Source organism: Balaenoptera acutorostrata, chromosome 15 (assembly GCF_949987535.1).
Source record: "Balaenoptera acutorostrata chromosome 15, mBalAcu1.1, whole genome shotgun sequence".
Classification (NCBI taxonomy): Eukaryota; Metazoa; Chordata; class Mammalia; order Artiodactyla; family Balaenopteridae; genus Balaenoptera; species Balaenoptera acutorostrata.
Window position 1 is genome coordinate 72,292,818 of NC_080078.1, and position 24,950 is coordinate 72,317,767.

General features: G+C 40.5%; 1 protein-coding gene across 2 annotated transcripts in view; it reads right to left on the reverse strand.

Moving 5' to 3' along the window:
• The window catches only part of PTPRT (protein tyrosine phosphatase receptor type T), an 803,133-nt gene that overhangs the window by 394,056 nt on the left and 384,127 nt on the right, over positions 1–24,950 (reverse strand). For both annotated transcript variants that reach the window (XM_057529518.1, XM_057529519.1), the window contains exon 8: positions 15,351–15,460. In XM_057529518.1, the coding sequence (XP_057385501.1) occupies positions 15,351–15,460 (110 nt within the window). The remainder of the gene's footprint in view (positions 1–15,350; positions 15,461–24,950) is intronic.

Here is a 24,950-nt window from a genome sequence, read left to right on the forward strand (position 1 = left end):
TGTCTAAAATAGAAATACACCAAAAAGAGGGGAAAGAAAACCAGCCATGACATTGAATGGCTACTGGCAACATATATCTAATTCTTATGATATTCTCAAATCATAGGCTTGATATTACTTCTCCTACATGCATTTTTTAAAATTTAAGCATATACAGTAACGCAATTTCAGAGTGGTTAATGTGCCCCCAAAGTCTTCCATCCAGGTAACGTTAGAACCAGGATTTTAGATCCAGGTCAATCTGATCGAAAGGCCATGTTCCTTCCATCATGATATATCATCACCATATGCGTGAGGTTCGTTACAGTGTTGTCAGAAATATGGAAAAAAAGAGGGGAATGGATAAGTAAATTAGGGCATATACACTCAATGGACAATTATGCAATCATTAGAAAAGATAAGCTGTTTCCATGGTGCTATAAAAGCATCATGGTTGTGATAAAATGCTTAATAAAAAATTATGATAGCAAATTTTATGTAATTATAGTTAGGTAAAAGATGTATGCACATTAACAAAGATAAAACACAAGGCAAAGGACTTCCCTGGTGGCACAGTGGTTAAGAATCTGCCTGCCAATGCAGGGGACACAGGTTCGAGCCCTGTTCTGGGAAGATCCCACATGCCGCAGACCAACTAAGCCCTGCGCCACAACTACTGAGCCTGCGCTCTAGAGCCCGTGAGCCACAACTACTGAGCCCGCGTGCCATAACTACTGAAGCCTGTGCGCCTAGAGCCCGTGCTCTGCAACATGAGAAGCCACCGCAATGAGAAGCCCGCGCACTACAACAAAGTGTAGCCCCCACTCGCCGCAACTAGAGAAAGCCCGTGTGCAGCAATGAAGACCCAATGCAGTCAAAAATAAATTAAAAAAAAAATACAAGGCAAAATAATTGTTGTGCTACAGGGAGATTACAGGTGATTTTTTTTCTCTGATATCCAAACTTTCTGTAATATAGTTATAAAAAATGGCTGGGGAAGGCTAAGGTTACAGAACGCATGTGTTGGCAGGGAGCGCACAGAGCTGGTTATATACACAAGGTCCTTAGGGAAAGTTCCAGTAAGGTCCTGAAACCTCTACACATGCTCCTGTCTTCCTGTGGCTCTGTGTTTTAGACACAGTCATGAAAACTCTCTAGATAAGCTGTTCTAGCGCAGACTTTCTCACCTCTGGCACCTTCCTCGGGAAGGACTCCATAGCACTGGCCCCTTATTCCAGGCAGTCCCACAGTTATTAAAAAGAACTGCCTTCCAGAACTGCAGAGAGCACATTTACACAGAAGGTGGGAAAGGACAAAGATGGCAGTTAAGCATCACAAATGACACCATGACCACCCAGAATGCCACATCAAGAGGGATGCTGAGGCCATGTCAGAGTTCAATGGAAGAGTGTACCCTGATCGATTGTGGATGCCTATCATAGGGATGGTACTAGGGAAGAGTGGGAGCACACACATACCCCATATTCACCTCCGTTTGTTAAGAAATAAGCAAATGGAGACTTAAATTCTAAAATAAGGAGGAAAATATGATCACCGCTTCTAACTCTGGGTTTATAGATTTCTATCTGAATTTGTACATATTGTTCTACTCTGCTCCCTTAGATCCATTCCTATTGAACAGAGAGAGCTATTATTTTGAGCACAGTTCTACAATCAATGGAAGGCATGTGACTGGCTCTGATTGCTACTGACAAACCTACTGAGAAGGAAAAGGAAAGCAGAAGTTCGAACATTGCTAACCAGCTCTCTAAAAAGATCCAGGTCCCTCTTACCCTATGCTAAAAATTGTGTCTTACATTCTGGGAAGATCAATCAACATACCCCAAAATAAAATGATTAGAAAGTAAAATATGGCCTATATGCTCAGGGGAGCAGAGAGCCATTAAATGGGATAGTTAAGCAGATTATATTGAAACTGGAAAATGTTTGACATAGTGAAAACCCAAGTTTTGCAGCGTGGTCATAATCATGCAAAAGATGTCACTGCATAAGGGCTAGAAAAAAAATAAACCCTTGTGAAAATGGTTGGTCTGTGAGGGAGTGGGAATTGGGGGTGACTTTCCATCCCCCATCTTTCTAACACCATGTACTGCTGTTGTAATGTCACTAACATTAACAAAGAATAAATTCCCTTTAAAAATCAAGAAATCATAAGGAATTAGATATTTCAATATCTACTGCAGCTGTTGCCTTAACCTTGATTCAAGTTTGGAATACAGTTTTATTCATTAAACAAATACTTACTGAGTACCTACTTTATGCCAGGTACTGTTTAAGGTACCTGAGATGCAACTGTTAAAAATAGGATCCCTAACCTTGACAAGTTTACCATTATCAGCTGAGTTCGATGAGTGTAATGTAAACTCATTGGTCATTGGAACCTCATGTGGCCTATTATAAATTATTATAGGACTTAGGGCATAATCTTACAATTTTACATGGTCATGTCAGGTCATATCTGTAGGCTAACTGATGCAAACTGACTCATAACTATCACTGTACTCCTACCATCAAAGGAAACCTCTCCAATCTTCATTCATTTATATAGATATAGATATAGATATAGACATAGACACAGACATAGATAGACATATTTCACCTGCTGTTTTCCAGGCAGTGCGTAAGGCACTGGGTTCTCCAGTGGTGAGTAATATATATGTGGATCCTGCCTTCATGGCACTTACAATATAGGGAGATACATTTATAATTAAATACACAATAACTATGAATTGTGACACATGTTTTTCAGGAAATGGCAGCAGTGATAGAGAATAATGGAGAGCGGGTGGAGTCCTGCTTTAACACTGTTAGGCAGGGCCTCTCTGAGGAAGGAGCATACTCGCTGATCCCTGTAGTATGAGAATGAGTTGGCTATTGCAAGGAGGTGGAAGAGCTTTCTGTCAACGAAGAACTCCACGTGCAATGAGCCTGAGGCAGGACGGAGCTTGACTTGTTGGAGGATGTTAAAGAAGGCCAGTGAGACCAGACTAAAGAGGAAAAGAGAATCCAAGGTGCAAGGTCTTTGAGACCTAAGTTAGCAATTGGGATTTAATGTGAAATGCATTATCTCTACAGGTAACGTAATAAAATTTTGGAAGACAGTAACAAAAACTTACATAAATATAAAGAGATTTAAGACTGTAAAGATGTAAATTACCCACCATGTTGTTTCATATATTCCATGTAATTCTAATCAAAACTACAACAGGGGCTGTCATTAAATTGGATAACTAAATTCTAAAATGAAAGAGCCAAGGGCAAGAATATCCAAGATATTTCTAAAGAAGAATGAGGAGGAGGGACGAGCTCTGTTAGAGATCAGGATTAACTGTGAAGCTCTAATAACTCTGACTGAGTGTGGTTGTTATAGATGGTGGCCACTGGAACAGAAAGCTCAGAAACAGATGAATGCATGTAAGGAACTTCGGCATATGTCAGATACGGCCTGGTAGAACAAGGACAAGGAGGGCTATTATTAAAAGGACCTGGGGAAAGTATTTATCCACAGAGGAAAAAATGAATTTTGCACCTCATCTCACACCATACACAAAAATTAACTGTGGATAAACAAAGGACTTATATTTAGAAAACAAAACTATACAGTTTTTAGTAGAAATATAAGGAATCATCCTTCTCACCTTGGTTTGGGGAATAGTTACTTAAGGACACAGAATGTGCTAATTAGATAAGCGAAGACTGATAAAATTGACTACATTATAATTAAGGGCTTCTGTTATCAAAAGATACCTTACAGGAAGTAAAAATGGCAAGTTATACACATAACTGACAAAACAGTATAAAAAGTATATAAAGAAAGACTACATATCAATAAGATCAGGGCAGATAATCCAGTAGAGAATGGGCAAAATACATGAATATACCTCCCACAAAAAGTAAATACAAATGAGTAGCAAATATTTGAAAAGATATTCAACCTTGTTAATGACTGAGGGAATACGAAGCAAGACAACAAAAAGATGCCATTTTATACCTATTTAACTGGTCAAAATTAAGAATCTTGACCAGACCAATACTGGAGAGGATTTGGAATCGTAGAAGCTCTTATACTTTGCTGACATGAGGGTAAATCGTTGACACTAGTTTGGAAAATAATTCCGCTTTCTTTTTGTAAAGTTGAACATTAATTTACCATATGACTTAGTCTCTGGATATAAACTCAAAAGAAAATCTTGCACATATGCAACAGGAGATATGTACAAGGATGCTCATATCTCCACAGTTGATAAGGGCAACATCCTAGAAGTAACTCTGATGCCCATCAAGGGCTTATGAATAAATGTGTGGTACTACCTGCACACAATGGAATATTATACAGCAGTCAAGATGAGCATGCTGCAGCCGCACTCATCAAAGGGATGACTGTTGGCAACATAATATGGGATAAAAATGCTAAAAGATTATATACAACGGAAAATCCTTTATTGAAGTTAAAGGACTAACAAAATAATATGCCTTTAAGGAACGTATATGAATAGTAAAGCTATATGAAATACAAAGGAATTGTATATAACATTCAGGTTAGTGGGAGGAATCAGTAGGTTGGGGTGGGAGGAGTTCGTAAGTCTATAAGATACTGTCAAAGTTCTGGTTGTCTCGGTAGCGGTGTGTAATTGCAAAATGAAATAATGAATAAATACAAAAAGGGGTCATGCACAGACCAATGAGGAAAGTATTTCATGAAACAAAGAGTAAGATTAATTCAATTCTGGACACCTGAGTGGTAGGTCAAAGTAGGAAGGATCCTTTGAATCTAACTGGTCCAATTCTCCTAGGTCAGAGATATAGAGACCAAGGACCAGGTAGGAAAAGGGACTCACTCAAATATATTACTTGGCTATCGCAAGCTAAAAGTCGACCTTAAATTTCCTAATAGCATAATTCACTATTTGACTTGCAATGATACACGTATGCTAAAACAATGCATAAAATAAAAGGGACACCAAGAAAGCAAAGCAATGGTGATTTTTATGACATGTATTTTGAAGGGCTCTGAAAAAGACCTGCTATGCATGAATGCATGCATTGAGTCCATAATGATATAGGCCAACGTCCCATACTTGGGTGTAAAGTTTAAGGAACTACTACTCTTCTCTTGGTGAAGAATGAAGAAAAAGTAGCCAAAGAAGAGGATCAGAGTGAGGGGAAGAAATCCACCTGCCATCTTCTGAGACCCATGAAAGGATAATCTCTGAATCATAAATTTGAATTCCAGCCTCCAGAGACTTCAGGATGAAGGCTCCAAATGCCCTGATGATAGATGAACACTCACAACCCCCCTTCATTTTTTAGTCCCAAACAAAGAGCTGTTCTGACCAAAACAGAAAGGAAAGAGCCAGCCAGTTAAAAGCGCCAAATCCATGCCACACTGCCCTGTCCAGGTGGAAATCCAACAGGAGTAATAAGGTAAAACAACTGAGATGAAAAGAGAACAACTTCTGATGTTTAAGGAGACACTCGGCAGCTTAAACACCGCCTTTGGGCATAGTTTATTGAGAGGACCAGGTGGCTAAAGAGAGGGTTCCATCAGTAGGCACGCGGCTGTGTGTACAGGCCACTCTTCACAAAGTCCTCCGGGTGCACAGTGCATCAAAACGCAGTTTCCCTCCCACGTAAGGAACGTGAAGGAGAGCCCGGCTGGCCAAATGCAGAGCTACCCTTTCATTTGCCTCCCTCCACTCTCTTAGGACAACTGTAAATGCACAGGATTAAATTTAACCTGCAGGGTTTTTTTTTAATTCAAAATTTTCCTTTAGCCAAAGCTCTGGAGAGGAATTACGGCAGAAGTTCCTGAGCAACAGCTGGGAGCCCATCGAGGCATTCCTATGACATGGATAGGAAGTGACCTGGAGTTTCTCCAGGCAAGGAGAAAACAGACATAGCCCTGTGCCTCTGAAATCTACTATAGTTAACTCTCCAAAAAAAGTAGAGCAATTCCAAGGATGCAATGGAGACTATGGGTACAGCCCCAGAGTAGAGGCTTCACACGCACATGTGAACAAACAAATACATATGTGCATACACGTGCCATGTTACAGCTACATACACTCACAAACCTGCATGCTTATAAACACATACACCAAGACAAATGTACTGATCCACGTGTGCTCACTGTGGGAATATTTTCCATGCAGTAACATCTACTGCTTTCTCACAGCTAAGCTGAATGACTAATGTTTATTGTGAAAACGTTTTTATTGCCAGGAGAACATGATTTGCTGTTGTTCTTTAGGTAACAAGTGCTATGCATCTGTTGATTCCTACTGTCACATTACCTGGCTCTATCACAAATATCTGCGTTGGAATAAAAAAAAAAAAAAGAAAAGAAAAAAAAGAAACACCCCGAGGCAAATATATAGGCATTCTTGGTATGCTAAAAGTGGATGACAGGCAGCTCTAATGGTCCCACTTACATAAATGCAACTTACTCACATCAGAACGCAACTTCCTTTCCTTCCAGACTCAGAGTGCCAGAAATCATTCCTTTCAATCCAGAGCTGTTTCTACTGAAACACCTGTCAACCAGCCTGTCAGCCCAGCAGACCTGTATATAGCATCTACCCAGGGATCCCTGCATTTTTCAAGTCTCTGGAAGAGGAACATCCTATGGAGGTTGCGTAATGGGCTGAGGGTTAGGAAAAATGGCTCCTTCACATCCCAGGGCTCTGACTTTTAAGACTTAGGGAAAGCCTCTGGGCAAATCTATGAAGCTTCGTGTGTGCGTATGCCTTTTTTTAAATCTCACAAATAAACAACAGAACTAACTTCTACTGTAAAAGGAGAGGGGAAAGTATTTGTAAGGTAAAGTCTATGGTGGATTCTGCCGTCAGAGCTGCAAGATGCCATTCATGAAATGCAAAGGGATATTGACGGACTGATCCGGCCTTGTGTGTCTTCAATTATTCCACAAACTGTTTGTTTAGCAAACTTGAGGGAAAAAAAAGCCAATGCTTCTTGAATTTGAGCCTTAACATAATTAGTGCCTAGCATCTGCACATGCATGACTTTGAGCTGGCTATAGTGTAACATCAGACAATGTTGTATTCCAGAAGAGTGAAAATGAAGGCAGGGTAAAGCCAGAGTCATGACTGTGTTTATTTAGCAGGTACTTAGCTAGGATAACATATCAGAGTGGATTGACTGGATTCATGTTATGTAATGCTTCTTCCCAACCTTGGATGTACACTAAAATTTCCCAACGTACTTAAAAAAAAAAAAAATCCACATGGATAGAACTTCCCCTCCAGAGATTCTGATTTATTTGGAATACAATGATGCCTAAACATTCAGTCATCCATCCATCCATCTATTTATGTATCCACCTACCTATGTATTTATGATATGTTTCGGGGCTCTCAAGGTATGATTCTAATTTTCAGCCAGGCTTGAGAACCACTAAACTTGTTAGACAAAATTTCACCATTACCCCTTATTAAGATAAAGTACAAATCTACACACTCATATAAGGAATATTTATTGAGCACATATGATGTGCAAACTTTTCTTTTAGGTCCTGAGGACACACTATAAAGCAAAAATAAATATGGCCAGTGTCGGTTCAAGATCAGTTCTCCAGCAGGATGGAGAACCAGGGAAGAGCTAGTTTCACGGTGCAGTTCTGAAGGTCGTCTGTGGGCAGAATTCCGTCTTGCTCAGGGGAGCTCAGTCTTTTGCTCTATTCTGAGCTTCAACTCAGAGGGCCTCCATAGTGAGGCCCACCCACACTATGGAGGGCAATCTGCTTTACTCAAAGTCCACTGGCTTAAATGTTAATCTCATCCAAAAACACCATCACAGAAACGTCCAGAATAATGTTTGACCTCGTATCTGGGCACCGTGGCCCAGCCAAGTTGACACATAAAATAACCATCACATGGCCCATACCCTTATGGGGCTAAAAGTCCGGCAGGAGACTAGATGATGCTACAGCACACAAACAAAGTAAGTGCAGATTGTAAAAATGGTATGAGAGAAATAAGCAAATTGCTGGATAAAATGGACAGTCCAGGGAAAAAGCCTCTTGGAGGTGAAGAATAGGAAGGGACCAGCCCCAAGAAACATAAAGTAAAAAGTGTTATAGGCAGAAGGGACAGCATTCACAAAGTCACATGGGCTGCAAAGAACTGGATGAGCTGGAGCAAGTGTCAGAAAGCCAGAGGGGCTGGTGCACAGAAAACAGTGGCAAGAGAGGCAGGAGATGAAGTTAGAGGGGCCAGATCATCCCGGGCTCTAAAGTTGAGATGAAGCCAAAGCAGGGAAGTAACAGGACTGAATTTACTTTTCAAGATGCTCTGTCTGGCTGCAATGTGGGGAAGTGGAATAGGGGAAGTGTGGATGGGGGATTGGCAGGGAGGTTCTGAAGTGGTCCAGGCATCAGATTCGTGCTCAGAACACAGTGGTGGTGGAGGTGGTGTCGTATGACCTGGCCTGGATGGAACTTTCTAGAGTATTTGATGTGTGGCAGGTGGGAGGAATGGATGATTCCCATACTTATGGCTTAAACGATTCAAAAGAAATAAGAGCCTTTTTCCTAGTTACCAGCCTGGTTCATGTTACACCCACTAGCCGCCTGCATTATGCAAATTGTACATCGTAATTAATGTAGATCCAGCTTGAATTATGCAAATTCTTGCTTTGGGCTGTGCTAGTCACTTCCTGCCTCTACTACCTCCTGCCCAGCAAGGACCACATCCCATCCTCCCTACTGACCCTCTGTGGACTGGAGCCATAAGCCTGTCTGGGGCAAGCGAGCCCTGAGAGGCCATTACAGCCAAGCCAAGAGAAAGGAGGAGGATGAACATCCAAAAGGAGGCAGCAGCTCCCCCGGGCCTTTCTCTGAGAGCCTGCTCTGAGCTCATCACGCAGCTGGCCCCTCTCTCCATCAGTGCTTGTCTGCACCGGTCCTGCGCAGAACTCCTCTCTGGCTCAGAACACATGCCTGGCCTTCCTGCAATGCACTCTGATGGAATGCTGATTCCTGGGGCCCATGCTTTTGGTTCAGATCAAATGCAACCGTCTGTATGCTGGAAAAATATTGATGACCCTCCAACCTATCCTGCCTTTTAAAGGGGCTTCTGCACAGAAATGCCACCTTGTTTTCCTGAGGCGAAGTCTGTGTTTTATTTAACTCTGAACGCCCGGCGCCTAGAATAGCTTGCAGGATAAATGTCAATCAACTCTAGCATAATCAAGACACCCATTCCTGCCTCATTAGGGTCCTCTCATTCCCTTTAAGCTTCTCAGATTTATACACTGTAATTAGAAACTTGGTGATTTTGACTGCTAAACATAAAGGCTTATTGGGAAGCTTCACATGTCTGAATTTTAAATATTTTCACACGTCGTTAATCCAGTTGCCAGTGTAACATCTTCTGGCCCAATTCCCTCACACTGTGTGATATTTATTTTTGGACAGAGATGAGAACAATTAATTGAATTGAAACACATATTGATTATTGTTTTTCATGAACTCTGAACAGCTTGTCTCTGAATGATTTTACTGAGGAGTTTTTAGGCAACTGTTTGACTGGATTGTTTCCCCTGTGACCGCATTCTGGCTGTGCGGGCCTGTCTGCAGTTGCCTGGTCTGCTTTTAGGGAGTCCTGTTGTTCACAAGAGCAGAGTCAGAGTGGAAGGGGCCACGCCAACCCTCTTCACGTACAGGCCCTGTTTGGAGCACCCTGATATCCCATCAAACCCAAGCAGGGCTCCAGAAGAGTCTATGCAAAGAGCATGCTTTCCACATCCCTGGTGCAAATCCTCAGCTCTCTGGACCCCATGTGAGCAGAGATATCCCTCAGTTCATGTAGCAGTCACATTATTCATCCGAGGACTGCAGTGTCTGCATCAAGCAGAGCTTTCCAGAGCCAGATTAGGACATTTTAGGGTGTGTCTTACACCAGTGCTTCTCCCATGTTCATGTGCATGTGAGTCACCTTGTTAGAACACAGACTCTGATGCAGTGGATATGAGCTGGGGCCCCAGATGCTGCATGTCTGACCTGCTCCCAGGTGACGCTGATCTGCTGGTGCATAGGCATGAGGCCTTTGACGTGACCTCTCTTCATGCACTGTCGTCTGTCACCCTGCTGGGGAAGTGACCACAGAAGTGCACCCCGCATCTCCACTAAGATACAAATTCCCGAAGATCTGAGGCCACGGGCTATGCATCCTGACGCGTCCGGCTGCAGCAGAGGCGAGGCTGGCTTCAGCGGGCTCTGATGAGCATTCTGAGCTCCCCCTTCAGTGGGCAGGGACAGAGGTCGTGGCTGTTGGAGAATCAGGCCGTTTCACAGCCCTGGGGTGGCATCAGGGTAGGGGGCTAGACTCCCAGCCCTTAGGGATGGGAGGCCAGAATCTAAGTCCATGGTTCCAGGGAGCTCTTCAAGGTAAGAACTCCTGACTGAAAGGAAGGTGTCAAAGTCCAGAAAGAGGCAGCAAGGAAGAAGCAGATGTGACAAAGTTTTCACCTCTTCCACCTGGATGCAAGGGCTTCCAACAAATAGTTGAGCCCTCATTGCAGCATCATAGATGAGTTAAATGTCCTTGCCTCCTGGCACATTTTCCAGGTGTCCCTGAGATGCTTCTGTGCTCACAGCCACCAGCCACGAAACAGCCAGGTGATTTTTCAAGAATGTAAATATGATTCCTTCACTCCTCTGCTTAAAATCCTCCTAGGGTGTTCTATTCCTCTCAGGAGAAAGCGCAAACTCTAGAAGCCTTGTATAACCTGACTCTGCCCACCCACTCCCCACATGGCCTCATCACTGTCCTCCGTGCTCACGAGGCTTCAGTCACTCTGACCTCCTTCCTACTTGTCAAACAGGCCAGAGTCATTCCTACTGCAGGGTCTTTACACTAGCTGTTTTCCTTCAAGTGTCATCACTGCTTTGCCTTTGAAGTCTCTGGCCATAGGCAAGGTTTCAACAGCAGAGCAAATCCAAAATGAGGTGTAAAACTCTGGTTCTGTGGGATTGGCATGGATTTACTTTTCCTTTGATTTTTACCCAGTAGAAGCTTGGAACAGTCCGACACCTTCATATTACAAAGAGGCGACTGAAGTCCAGAGACTGAATGGGACATAATCAAAGCCATTCCGATATTGGAGGGCAGAACTGTCCAAGGGTGGGCCCACAGGTTATGACTTGGACCCACGGGGAAGGGAATTTAATCTTAACATATGACATACTACTTAGGCCTGCTGTGTTTAACAATTTTTACAATATTTACAAAGTTATAACTCTTCTTCACTCCCTCCTATTTGGCTTTTGACTTTGCTGAGTCCAAGGTTGTACATAGGAAGGCACGGACAATCCTGGATTTCTCTTCCATTTGTGTTGTCTGATTTTTCCTTGCCACAAAATGTACTTTCTGAGATCAGAAGAGGGCGATTTGTAATTTATGGATTTCTCTCTAGAAATGATAACCAGAACCTAATTTAAAAAATCAAATTGGTTTCATCTAATTAAATTTGGAAATTGCCTCATAAACACATGTTCTGTTATAAATGTCTTTAAAAGCAAGGTCTCCTGCTCACTACCTGAGGCAGGATTGGGTTGAGCCCAGCGTTGGGGAGACTCCCCATCCTGCTGAAACCTTCTGAAGAATAGTGCAGTCTAGAGCAGTGCTTCTCAAACTTTAATGCCCATGTGAATCACCCAGGGATCTTGGGAAAATGAAGACTCTGATTCAGGAAGTCTGGTGGGGTCCGAGATGCTGTATGTCTAACCAGCTCCCAGGTAAAGCCAATGTTGCTGGTCCATGGACCACACTGAATAAGGGGCAAGACACCTGCACTTGAATTCAGAACCCATGAGTTGCATAACCTTGGTCTTTACATTTCACCTCTCCAAGTCTCAGTGGCCTCATTTTTATGTAATGGTAAGAGCTAATATTTTTCAATGCTATTTCTAAATGCCAAACACAGTACTAAACATATATTTATGTTTATTAATAAATATAAATGAGCAGTTTCTTAATATACTCAAGGTTACACAGCAAGGAAGTGGCAGAGCTGGGATTCAGATCTAGGCTGCCTGACCTCAAAAGTCAACATTCTTCCCTTCTGAGGCCTCACTGGTTTGTGACACACATGGTCACAGCCATGTTTATGGTCAAAATATAAGGCCTAAGCCCATGACCTCCTTAGGTCCCTTCACAGCGTCATCCAAGAAGTTTGGCATATTCCCAAAAGGTAACCTCAAATGCTCAAACAAGTCAGACAGCGGCCGCCTTCTGGCTCTGGTTCTCTGTATTACAGCCCAAGGAGCAGCCAAGAAACTACCTGAAGGTGTCTCACCACAGCTGTTTCCAGTAGAGTCCCTCATGGGAATGCCAATATCCCAGCAACTGGTCTTTGAATATCCACAAGGCACTGGGTTCACAGAGAAGTGAGAAGAAAGGTGCAATGTCTTAATCTGTGTGCACCTTTGTGCCTAGAGTTCCAGACAGCATACCATCTACGAGTCCACCTTTGGAACAGAGCAGGACCCTATGGGGCCTTCTCAGGACAGAACCAGCCCCCATGTCCTCTGCCTGCCTCTTGTCTGGAGAAAAACTTTAGCCAAAGAATAAATTTAAAGGGAGGAAATGCAGAAACAAATGAAAGCAGTCAAATAAAGTAGTAATAGTTTAGCCATTAAACAAAGTCAAAGACCTTTAGTTCTTCCTCAAGGGCTACAGATAATATTCTGAGCCACATTCTTCGAGCTATCTTGCAGATACTGAAACTCTCACCAGGTGGAAGAAGTTAACTGCACGATGACCAGACTGTAGCCATGACATAAGCTGCTCCATCTGACACCATTCCGAGAACTAACCTCAAGGAAATGGGAACAAACTGACCCCAGAACTGAAGATTAACTGTACTTAAAACAATCAGTATGATGCTGATCAGACCACCCTATGACCAATTCCAAGACGACTGTCAGAGCTCACTGCGCTTTGCTGCACTTAACCCCCTCCCTCCACCTATACACCCCTGAAACTCCCCTTTAAAAGCTCTTGCCCTCTGATTGGCAGTGGGGAGTTGGCTTTTGGACATGAGTCTGCCTTCTACCCAGGTTGCTAGCCTCCTGAATAGAGCAAACTTTCCTTTCCAACCAACGTCTGTCTCTCAAGTATTGGCTTTCGAGCAGCAGCCAGCCAAACGTGAGCTCAGCAGCACCTTCAGGGAGCTATTGCTCAGTGTGTCTGACTCACAGTTATGTCTGCACTCTTGTTCTCTCTCCATCTATTTCTTTCTTCTTACTGTGGAATCACAATCAAGGGTTTCCTAGCCCAGTGCAGTGCATAATCCTATTAGAGCAAGAGGGATACTGCTCCTATGGAAGAAATCTGTGTAGAGACAGGACTCTACCTGCAACATGGCCTAGACCAGTGGTTTCCAAAGGCAGGTAGGTACAAGAACCAGGGTCTTTTCACACCAGAGCTGCCCTCAATTCAAGGCAAAATGAGGAAAAACGAAGGAGAATGTCATGAGTTACCCATAAAGCTAAATTTATTCGATTTAAAGGACTGCCTTTTATTCTGAGATTATGTCCTTTCTATATTTTTGAAATTGTCTTTTATGAAACAATGTTAATAAAAGATGGTAAAGTACTCTATGTTGGTTCCCCCAAACCATTTGAAATGTTACCGGCCTGTGAATTCCAAAAGTCTTCAACATCCGGCATTGAGAGCCATTTAGATAACAACACCAAGCAACTTAACACCTTAAGTCCTGGGTCCTTTCCCTCTGCTTTACAAAGGGCAGGTGGGTAGACGTCTATCTCATCTGTGTGTATGTGAGTGTGTATGAGAGTGTGTATGATCGCAGCTGGTGCTTTACAAAGAACAGTGTGTAGCTTTTAAATGACTGGGTTTTGTTTCAGTTGAGTTTCCAGTCCCTCTCTTCCCTAATAAGGTTTTGAATGGGTCCCAGGCAAGGTCTATCAGTATGAGTACCTCCTCTCCTTTAGCAGCAACCCTGGGAAGGATGCTTCTCCCAAGCCCATGTTCCAAGATGGAAATGTTAGACAGCTCTGCCTCTGAGGAACGCTGGATGGAGTGAGATAAGGTGTTTCCTGAAGGTGTTTTCTCCAGCACCCTGTACATGATAAGACAGTTTTCTCTTCCCTCAGCTCTGAGGTCCGTCCAGGTCTCTCTAGCGAATTTGTGCCCATCAGATTTACCCTGAATATTTCTCCCTCATCAATACTCCTTGACTTTCCTCTCCAGAGCTCATCCTCTCTTATGGCGGGGATATTCTTCCCCAAGCTCTCTCTCAACAGGTGTACCTTTCTGCATGAGCACTGAGAGTCTTTAGTCCCTCCATGAGCCTATAGTGTATTTCAGCCTGGGATGCTTATCACCTTTCCCCACCTCAGACTCCCTAGAGAAACCCTGAAGCAACGATTAACCTCTCCCATCTTACAGATGAGAAAACTGAGGCTTGAAGAGAGGAAGAACCTGCTAAAGGTCACTTGAGATGGTGGTAGGACTACTAGGGTACCAGACTCCATCCTTCCAGCTTCAGTTTCCATGCCCTTTCTCTGCATTGCTACGTTTTCTTATTATAATCTGTATCAACAATCTTGTGGTGTCTCAGAACACAAGGGGTGGGAAGAAAGTCAATCTCGCCCATATCCCAATATTAGCATTTACCTATATCAGCCTTATTGAAGTTTTACTGTTTGTTTGCTTTTGCTCTGCAATGAGCTTCTATACCATTTATTCTAATTTTGAAAGTTTTCAGTGAAGCCACATTGTGTTGGCTTGATGGGAGCATTCCTGTCCAAGGACATTCTGCTCCATCTCTGATATAAGACCCTGCTACTCCTGGGAGAAGGGCTTTCAACACCATCACCTTGGCTCTGTGGCCAAGGCATCACCATATGCCTTAGCCACAGAGCAACGTTAAAGCTCAAGAATCATGTACCCCCAGTTAGAGAATGACATTGGGATCCTTCTGGAAGCCCAGGGACTGATAAGGGTACCATGAGAATCATGTGAGTGTTGTGATTTTCCAGAGGAACTGCAAGTACTGTTTGCCAGGCCTGGGTCTGCTCAGCTGTGCCAGGACTACCTGACTCCTTGAGTCCTAATGCCTTTGCTGAAGAGATCAATAATCCTTTCAATGCCCAATTTTCTTTGTCACTAGGGCTAGCAAGACAGCTCAATTGATGCCCCTGTGTTTTTTTCCCACTGTATTATCAGAAACCTTCCAGTAAGTTGTGTCTCACTCACCTTTGTGCCCTTGATGGAGCTATGCACACAGTAGGTATTTGCCAACTTCAGGCTGAAGTAAACTGAATAAAGCCAAGCCAAGTGATATAGTCAAAGGGGCCTCCTTACCTCATAGAGTGTGATGACCCCGTTGGTCTCATTGGGAGGTTTCCACTGGATGTAGATCTTCTCCTCAAACGGACCCCCTTGGATGGACTCTAGAGGAACAGCTCCTGGAACTACAGAAGGAAAAAATTAGGAACTTGATGTCACCTCCCATCTCATTTCTCCAGCCTCATTGAGCTAGAACAGGAGTCAGCAAAATTATCCAGCAAAATTAAAGGGTCAGATAATAAATATTTTAGGCTTTGTGGGCCATACAGTCCCTGTTATAACTACTCAACTTTGGCACCTGTAGCACAAAAACATCCATAGACAACCACAAATAAATGGGCATGTCTGTGTTCCAAAAACACTTTATTTCTAGAAACAGGCAAGGGCTGGAGTTGACCCATGGGCCATAGTTGGCTAACCATTTTTCTGGAAGGCCGATGACTTTTCATCTGCAGTCTCTGAGCAAGTTTATTCTGGAACTAAAACTGACCAGGGTAAAGAGGACATCTGTAGGTCCCAGCCCTGCCAGCAGCAGGATTCTGGAATTAGACTCTTGCCTTAGGATTGGTATTTGAGCAATGCAACGTGACTGTCACTATCATTTTCCCAAACCTGTCAAGCTTTCTCCAGCTACAGGAAGTGCTTCCATAGTTTCCTAATCCCTGAATCTACCAGGAACTATGTGCCTTGAAACTTCAGTCTAATTAGAGGGCAGATCATTTGTCTCGCTGCTGAGTCTCCGATGCCTGACACATGGTAGATGCATAATAACCATTTGCTGGTTGGACAAATAGATGAGTCAATGACCTATGCTAGCATTTTGCCCTAATGAGCAAAACCTTTCCTGGGCTGTTTCTGTACCCAGATAAGTCTTCCTGCCAGCATCCTCCTGCTGAATCCCACCATCATTATGACAGTCTGGATGATGCTGAACCATAAAATAATGATTCCCCCAACTTCCCGTTATAACCCCTTAGAGGATCATGAATTCACGTAAGTCATTACAGAATCTATTTATACTTTGGCATTATAAAAGCAGGTATTTTTACTAAGTGCTTACTCTGTGATTAGAATTCTACATACATTATTTCATTTAAGCTACAAAACAGCTCTGCCCAGTATGTATTATCTCCTTTCTGCTGATAAGGGAACTGAGGCTAAGAGAATTAAATAACTTGCTCAAGGTCATATGGCTCTTAAGTTGCAAAGAGGGAAGTGAACACCTGTCTGTGAGCTTCAAAGCATATACTCTTAATCATCATGCTATGCCTCTCTAGATATAGCCACGGCCATATGTTGCAATCAGTTCCCTATTGTTAAATTAAAATATATTTAGTTTTTCTCATTACGGACATGATACACAGAATTTGTTGAATATTAAGAATCTACAAAAAAAGATTTTTTAAAAAAGAAAAGAACAAAATCACTCATAATCCCTGTAACTGGAGATACTTTTCCAGTATTTTCACATGACTATGCATATACATATTTTATTTTTAAAAATTAAACTCCTACTGTGCATATTTTGTTGTGACCTTCTTTTATCGCTAAACAGATAACAGTTTTCAAAAAATCCTTAAATGTTCTTTGGGGTCATGCATTTTAATGGCTACTTAGAGCAGGATATGCCCCATTATAGTCACCAATCCTTTATTATTGGGCATTAAAGTTGGTTTGAATTCTTTATGATTATAATAACACTGAAATGAGCATTCTTACAAATAAGTATTTGAATGCAACTCTGCTGATGTCCCTAAGATAAATTCTTGGAAATTAATTTATTGGGCCAAAGTAGATGAACTATTTTATCTTTAAGGCTTTTGACACATATTACCAGATTGCCTTTCAGAAAGTTCACACAATTCTGGGCTCCCCAAACAGAAGGATATGCCAATTCCCAATCCATGACAACAACGACTATTTAAAAGATTAAGCATATGTAGTTGTATCTTTTTTAGAATACTGGAGAGCGCAGATTTGTTTTTCAGTTTAATTGGCCATTTGCATTGATTCTTTTATGAACATGTTCTCTATACCCTGTGCTCATTTTCCTGGATGGCTCTTCATTTCTGTTCATCATTGTCTTATGATTTATAATCTGTTTTTAAGAACTTAAGCTTTTTTGCATAGGTTACAATAGTTTCGGTCAGTTCTTCATTTGCTTTTTAAATCTTTTAGGTATGTAGAAACTTCTAAGTATTCAGATCTCTTATTGCTTTTCCTTATCCCGTCATCCTTTCCACAAATATTTATTGAATACTTAATACGACCAAAGGACTTGGTGATAGACATTACGGATACACCAGGGACAAAGAAAGATAGAGTCAAATCCTTGATAAAGCTTGTATTCTGGAAAGGGAGACTACATTAAGTAAATAATTGCACCCATAATTAGTTTTTTAATGTTATCAGGACTTTGAGGTAAACACATAAGGTGTTGGAAGAATTATAACCAGCAGAGAAAATCTAGCCTGGCAAATCAGGATAATGAGTAGAAAGTAAGTTAGGGTCGATGGATAAGTAGAAGCTACTAGGACAATCCTGGGGAGGGTGGGTGTTGGAGTGTGGTGGATGGCTTTGTGGAGGAAAGTGTGGAAGGAGAAAAGCCATCCTAAGGAGAGAAGATGGTAGCTTGGACCAGGGTGATGGTAGTGTAGAAGAGAATTAGACTGTGTCAGAGATTTGGGGGAGCTCCTGTGATTTGGTGGTGATGGAGGAAAGAGACGTGTCAAGGAAAACCCCAGCTCTTCTGTTTCATACCAATGGGGTGGATCAGAGGTTGTTCATAGAAAGGGAGCCTTAGAGGATGACTAGTCTTGGAAAGGAAGCTGGCAAGCTCAGTTCTGTCATAATTTATTGGACAAGTATACAGGACACCCAGGGGGCAATGTTGTAGCAGTGGGGTGGGGGCAGTGGGTAGCGATGTTTAGGCACTGAAACCATGGGCAGGGAATAGATCTTGTAGCCAGAGTGCAGAGGAAAACAAAAGTAGCAAGTCTAGGACTAAGGCAAGAGGAACTCCAAACTTAACAAGGAAAACAAAGAAACTCAGAAACTGGGAGGCCGTGTTCAGAGAAGCAACAGAAAACCAGGAAGGTGGGCTGTCACTGAAGCAACCAAGGGAGGAGCAAAAAGGTATTGGTTAACAGTGACAGGTGTGGATGCTGGGTAAGATGCAACCTTCTGTTTGCTCATTGAATGTAGTGTCTTCAAGGTTACTTGTGAACCGAGCAAGGGTAATTTAGGGAGAACACTGGTATCATAAGTCATCCTTTAATGGGTGGAGAAGAGAGTGGAAGGTGAGGCGAGTAAACAAACAAACAAAATGTTTACTTGTGTTGAGATGAGTAAACATTTTGGCTGTGAAGGGGAGGCGAATGCAAGAAGGAACAGGAATGAGACATGGAGCTAAAGTACTGCCCCTCCCAAAGAGGGAGAGGTTATAGCATGATTAAAGGCAACCAGGAAAAATCCAAAATCGACGTTAAGAGGTAGAAGGATGGGAAAGAGAGAGGAAACAACTGACATTAGTAGGGTCCTGAAAATGCCAGGGCAGGGGTGGGTGGAAAGAGAGCATCCTTCCCTCTGTGAGATAAGAGGAAGAAAATGTGCAAGTGCTCTGGAGAGGGAGGTTGAGGTGTCCTCTAATGGTTCTACTTTCTTGAGAAGAGAGAGTGAAACCATCTGCCAGAAGTGTCCTGCAGGAGGAGCTTCGTCAGGAATCTGGAGAAGCTTTAAGAGGTGAAAGGTGAGCTGAAAAGGGAGGTGCTGGTGCTGCTCTCTCAGAAGGCTGTGTCAGATGCAGGCTGGGATGGGGAGTATCAAGCTAGGACCACCACCTGGGCTCCTCCTTTCATACTAGCTCAGAGCAAATTCTCTTTTTTACCCAACATCAGATGAATAGTCATCTGTATTTTCTGCTTTCTATTTTATGCTTTATTCCCAACTTTTTTCTTTTTAAGCCTAACATTTTAATCCATCTGGGATCAATTTTATGTACTGTACAAAATGGAAATCTCACTGGAGTTCTTTACAATATTCTTAGGACAATAAATTGACCAGTCAAAACTTTCCCCAGTGATTTAAAATGCCATTTTATTATCACATTAAATTATTTTATATTCTAGCATATGTTGTTGGCTTTCTGCTCTATTTCATTGAGTCATAGCTTCTATTGTGACAGTATCTCTCTGTTGTGTTGAAATAGCATGTTTTAATATTCAGTAGAACAGGTCCTTTCCAAATATCATCATTCTTTTGCAAAGTTTTCTGGACTACCACTACCAATGTATTCTTCCAGAAGAATACTGGAATAATTTTACAAAACTTCAAAAATGTTCTGTCAGAATCTTTATTTCCCTTGCATTCTTCACTTTTCTGGGGGACAAATGACACCTTTTTTATAACAAGTCCTCCTGCCAGTAATATTGTATTAATTCTCATTTCTTAATGTTTTCTTTTTAGGTCTCCCAGTTAAAAATGTTTTTTCATTTCTTACAAACTGTATTCCTAGGATTTTATTACTTTTGTTCATATTATTTTTGCATTACATTAAGGAGTTTCTCTTATGAAACATAAGACAAAATTATGTGTAACAAATGTATATTTAAATAATAATTATGAAATGAACATGCATGTACCCACTATCCAATCTAAGAAATAAAACATCAGGGCTTCCCTGGTGGCGCAGTGGTTGAGTGGTTTTCCAATCTGCCTGCTAATGCAGGGGACACGGGTTCGAGCCCTGGTCTGGGAAGATCCCACATGCTGCGGAGGAACTAGGCCCGTGAGCCACAACTACTGAGCCTGCGCATCTGGAGCCTGTGCTCCGCAACAAGAGAGGCCGTGACAGTGAGAGGCCCGCGCACCGCGATGAAGAGTGGTCCCCGCTTGCCACAACTAGAAGAAAGCCCTCGCACAGAAACGAAGACCCAACACAGCCATAAATTTAAAAAAAAAAAAAAAAAATATATATATATATATATATATACACACACACTGAGGAACACATAATCTTTTTTTTTTTAATTTATTTATTTATTTATGGCTGTGTTGGGTCTTCGTTTCTGTGCGAGGGCTTTCTTCTAGTTGTGGCAGGCAGACTCTCAACCACTGTGCCACCAGGGAAGCCCAGAACACATAATCTTTACAAAAAAAAAAAAAAGAAAGAAAGAAATAAAACATCGCTGTACCATTGGAGCATCCTTTGGGCCTTACACTCTTGTCTCCTACTCTCCCCCCCATGAACAAAAAAAATGCATATTATCCTGAATTTTATGTTAATCCTTCTCTTTATTTGGAGTTATAAGTATATACATCTATCTCAAGACAAAACATCATTTAGTTTTTCCTGGTTTCCTTTATATAGATAAAACTGAGTGTTTGTATTGCATGATTTGCATTTGTCACTTAATGCTGTTTTGAGATTCATCCCCACTAATGCACGTAGTTGTATTTCATTCTTCTAAATTTTATGAATAGAGTCTTATTTATTTTCTATATTTCTTATTTATTACTATAGGCAGACATTAAGACTATTTCCCAATGGGGCTATCTTACAGCATTGCTCCTATGAATATTTTTGTACATTTGGTTGAAAATATATATGATTTCACTAAGGTATACCTAGAAATAGGATAGGTAGACGAAGGGCAATATCTGTCTTCAGCTTTCCTGAGTAATGCCAAATGATTTTCCAAAGTGGCGGCGGCAATGTACATTCCCTCCAACAATGTTCTGAAAGCTCCTACGTCTCTACATCCTTACAAACACTTGGTATTGTAAGGTTTTTATATTCTAGACCATCTGGTAAGTGTGAAATGATAGATCATTGAAATTTTATTTGTTTTTGTCTGTTTTCTAAAGAGGATGAGCATCTTTTAGTGTTTTTTGGACATTATTGTCTTCTTCTTATTGATTTGTAGAGGTTCTTTGCATATCTTTGCTATGGATCCTTTTATTGGTTATGTGTGTTATAAAAATCTTCTCTTGGTTTGTGTCTTCCCTATCCCTTTATGTTACCTTTGGATAAAGATCAGTTCTTAATTTTGCTGTGGACAAATTTATCAGTTTTTCTTTTTTTTGGTATGGGGAAAAGAAACATTAGTGACTTGATGGTGGTAATCGTTTCACAATGTATATCTATATCAAATCATCATGTTATAGATCTTAAATATATACAATTTTATTTATCAAATAAACCTCAACAAAGCTGGGAAAAAAATAGCAGCAGATGCTGTGGGTGCTTACTGCCCATATCCTGATGCTCACTGCAAAACACTTGCTACTCTACCTGAAGGCTGTGGAAGCAAACTTGGTCTCCACACAGGGTAAGCAAAAAGTGCCACAGTTAATGTCCCCAAAACATTCTTCAAGCAATGAAAGGAAGTTAATGTATGAATATTCTGGTCTCTTCACCATTGGTTGGGTTAACTCTGAGATATGTTCTAGTAATATTTCTCAAACTACCTCAAATACCGAAACCCTTGTTATTGTTATCGTTATTATTATTAATTTTCTTAATATTATTTTCAACCCACTGTGGACCGATACTATCATAAAATTTTTAAAAAGAATAGGAAAGTAAAATCAAAAAGTAAAAGTGAAATATAAAAACACAGAAAATGCAAGCTCCTCCTTTAAAATACTTAATCTCTTTTTCTGTAATTATCTTGTCAAGGACCTGAAAGAGTTCATGAGTCAGTGCTGGTCTCTGGATTACAGGTGGAGTGGCACTGCTCTAAAACCCAGTGATTCCCGTGGTAATTTTCTTGATAATGCATGTTTTATTGGCTTTCTTCCCTTCCCTGATTCACTTCTCTCTACTTACCAGTGTGTCCTGGACCATCTCCTAAATAAAGTACTTGCATTTGAATCCTTATCTCAGGATCAGATAAATGCAAACAAAAATAATAAATCCAAATAAAATATTCTTATTTAAGAAATACTTTCTCCACCCTGAAGTCATAAGAATATTCCCTTAAACTTTCTTCAGTTTTAAAGTCATACCTTTTATAAAATGTCTTCAACTCATCTGTAATTGTGTTTTCACGTATAGCGTGAGGTAGGGATCTAATTTCAATTCTTCCTCTCTATCCTATCACTACTTAATGAAAACAAATTTTTATTTACTTAACTGATCTGCCATACACTCCCTCTGCCTTCCATCACATTTCCACATATGTATGGGTCTATTTCTAGGTTCTCTCTATTTTTTCAATTGTTGTATTAGACTATTCCTGTGTCAATATCATGTCTTTTTATTAACTGAATGATTCTTTAAATTCTATAGTGCTTTACAATTTTCAAAAGTTTAACACACATGATTTCATATAATCCCATAATAACCCCTTTTTCCCCCTATCCTGATATTGCCCCTCCCCGTTCCCTCTCCCCACTGGTAACCACTAATTTGTTCTCTATATCTGTGAGCCTGCTTCTTTTTTGTTCTATTCACTACTTTGTTGTATTTTTTAGATTCCACCTATAAGTGATATCATACAGTATTTGTCTTTGTCTGTCTTTCACTTAGCATAATGCCCTCCAAGTCCATCCATGTTGCTGCAAATGGCATTATTTCATTCTTTTTTATGGCTGAATAGTATTCCATTGTGTGTATATACCACATCTTCTTTATCCATTCATCTGTTGATGGACACTTAGGTTGCTTCCATACCTTGGCAACTGTAAATAATGCTGCTATGAACATTGGGGTGCATGTATCTTTTTGAATTAGAAAAACCATGTCTTCTTAATTAACAAAGATTTGTAAGTTTTGTAGCTGGTAGAGCAAGGCCTGCAAATATGCATTTTTTTGTTCAGGGCTGTCTTACTATTCTTGTCTTTTCTCCTTGCATATACATTTTAGGACTAGCGTGTAAATTTTCAAAAAAAAAGTCTCATTTTTCTATTGAAGTCGCATGAATTATAGATCAACTGGGAGACCATTAATGTCTTTATATATTATGGCTTTATAAATTGGGTTTTCCTATCCATAAACATGGTGTATCTCTTACTCAGGTCTTCTTTAATGTCCTTCAGTGCTTTATACATTTACATATACTATACATCTTGAAATCTTTTTGTTAGGTTTATTCCTAAAAACCATATATTTTTATTGGTATCATAAATAGTATCTTAAGAAAAACACATACTTTTTAGGTGAATGGAAATGCAATTGATTTTTTAATGTTGAGTTCTTTTGTCAAACATGCTATATTCTCTTATTAACTCTAATGAATTGTGTGTAAATTTCTTTGGGTTATCTAATAAATAACCATAGCATCTACAGTTAATGATAGTTTTGTTCTTTTCCAATCTTTTCACTATTTATTTAATTTTCTTGCCTTCTACCAAAGCCACCAATACAATATTTAGTGGAGATAATGATAAGCATCTGTGTGCTTTCCAACTTTAAAGGAAATGATTTTATTATTTCATCCTTGGGTGTGGTGCTTGTAAGTTTCTTATAGTTACCCTTTATCCGGGTAAGAAGGTCTTTTTTATTCCTGGTATACAAGGATATTTTCTTTTTAAGTCATGCTGAGCTTTAACTGAAGCTTTTTCTGTATCTATTGTAGTAATGATATGTTTTTGCCCTCTCTTACTTTGTTAAAGAAGTGAATTGCAGTAATGTATTTGTTAATGTTGAACAAATATTATATTAATTTCCTAAAATAAACCATTTTTTTTCCTAGTTGTACACAGTGCTGGATTGTTTGTTAATATTTTGTTTGGGGGATTTGAATCTAATTGTCCTTTTTCTCATAATAAGCTTGTCTGGTATCGATATTAAGGATAAACTGGTATCCTAAAATGAGGAGAGGAGTGTTCCTTCTTCTTCTTCTCTCTAAAAGCATAGATGCAAGACTGGGATTACCAGTGCCTTGAGTATTTGTCTGATTGCACTTGTAAGACCATCTAGGACTGGTGTGTTTTTGTTGGAAAAGTTTAAACTACTGATTCTATTTCTCTTTCTCTATTTGTTGTAGAATTATATACATTTTCCCCCTTTAGTCAAGTTTTTATATTTATATTTTGCTAGGAACTTTTTCATAGCCCATAAATGTCAAATTTACTGGTCTAAAAGGATATTTAATATCCACATTTTATCTTTTTTTTTACTGTGAAAGAACTAGTATACAAGCATATAAAACAAATACACATCTCATTAATTTATCAACAGACAACTTCATACCTGCAAAAGGTAAGGGCTCTCTTAACTTCTTAATAATCATGACCTTGCTTTTCATTATAGTTTTTCTTCCTTAAACACACATCCCTAAGCACTATGGAGTTTATTATTAAATAAAAATAATAAATATAATAAATAGTGCTAAACTCTTTTACAAAGACCAGTCTGGGAGAACTAACCTCTTTCTTTACATCACTAATTTCCATTCCATGAACATGTTCTAACCCAGCATTTATTTATACATTCTGTAAAGAATGTGGATTTTACTGTGTTTTAAAATCTTGTTTCTTGCTGTAATTCTTAAGGGACATTTGCTATGCATTAAAAGATTGTTCCGCTTTAATAAGAATGACAGCATTTTTCCATATGTCCAGTAACCTTTCTTTATGCAAACTTACAAGAGCTGGAACAGGCCAGTCTAG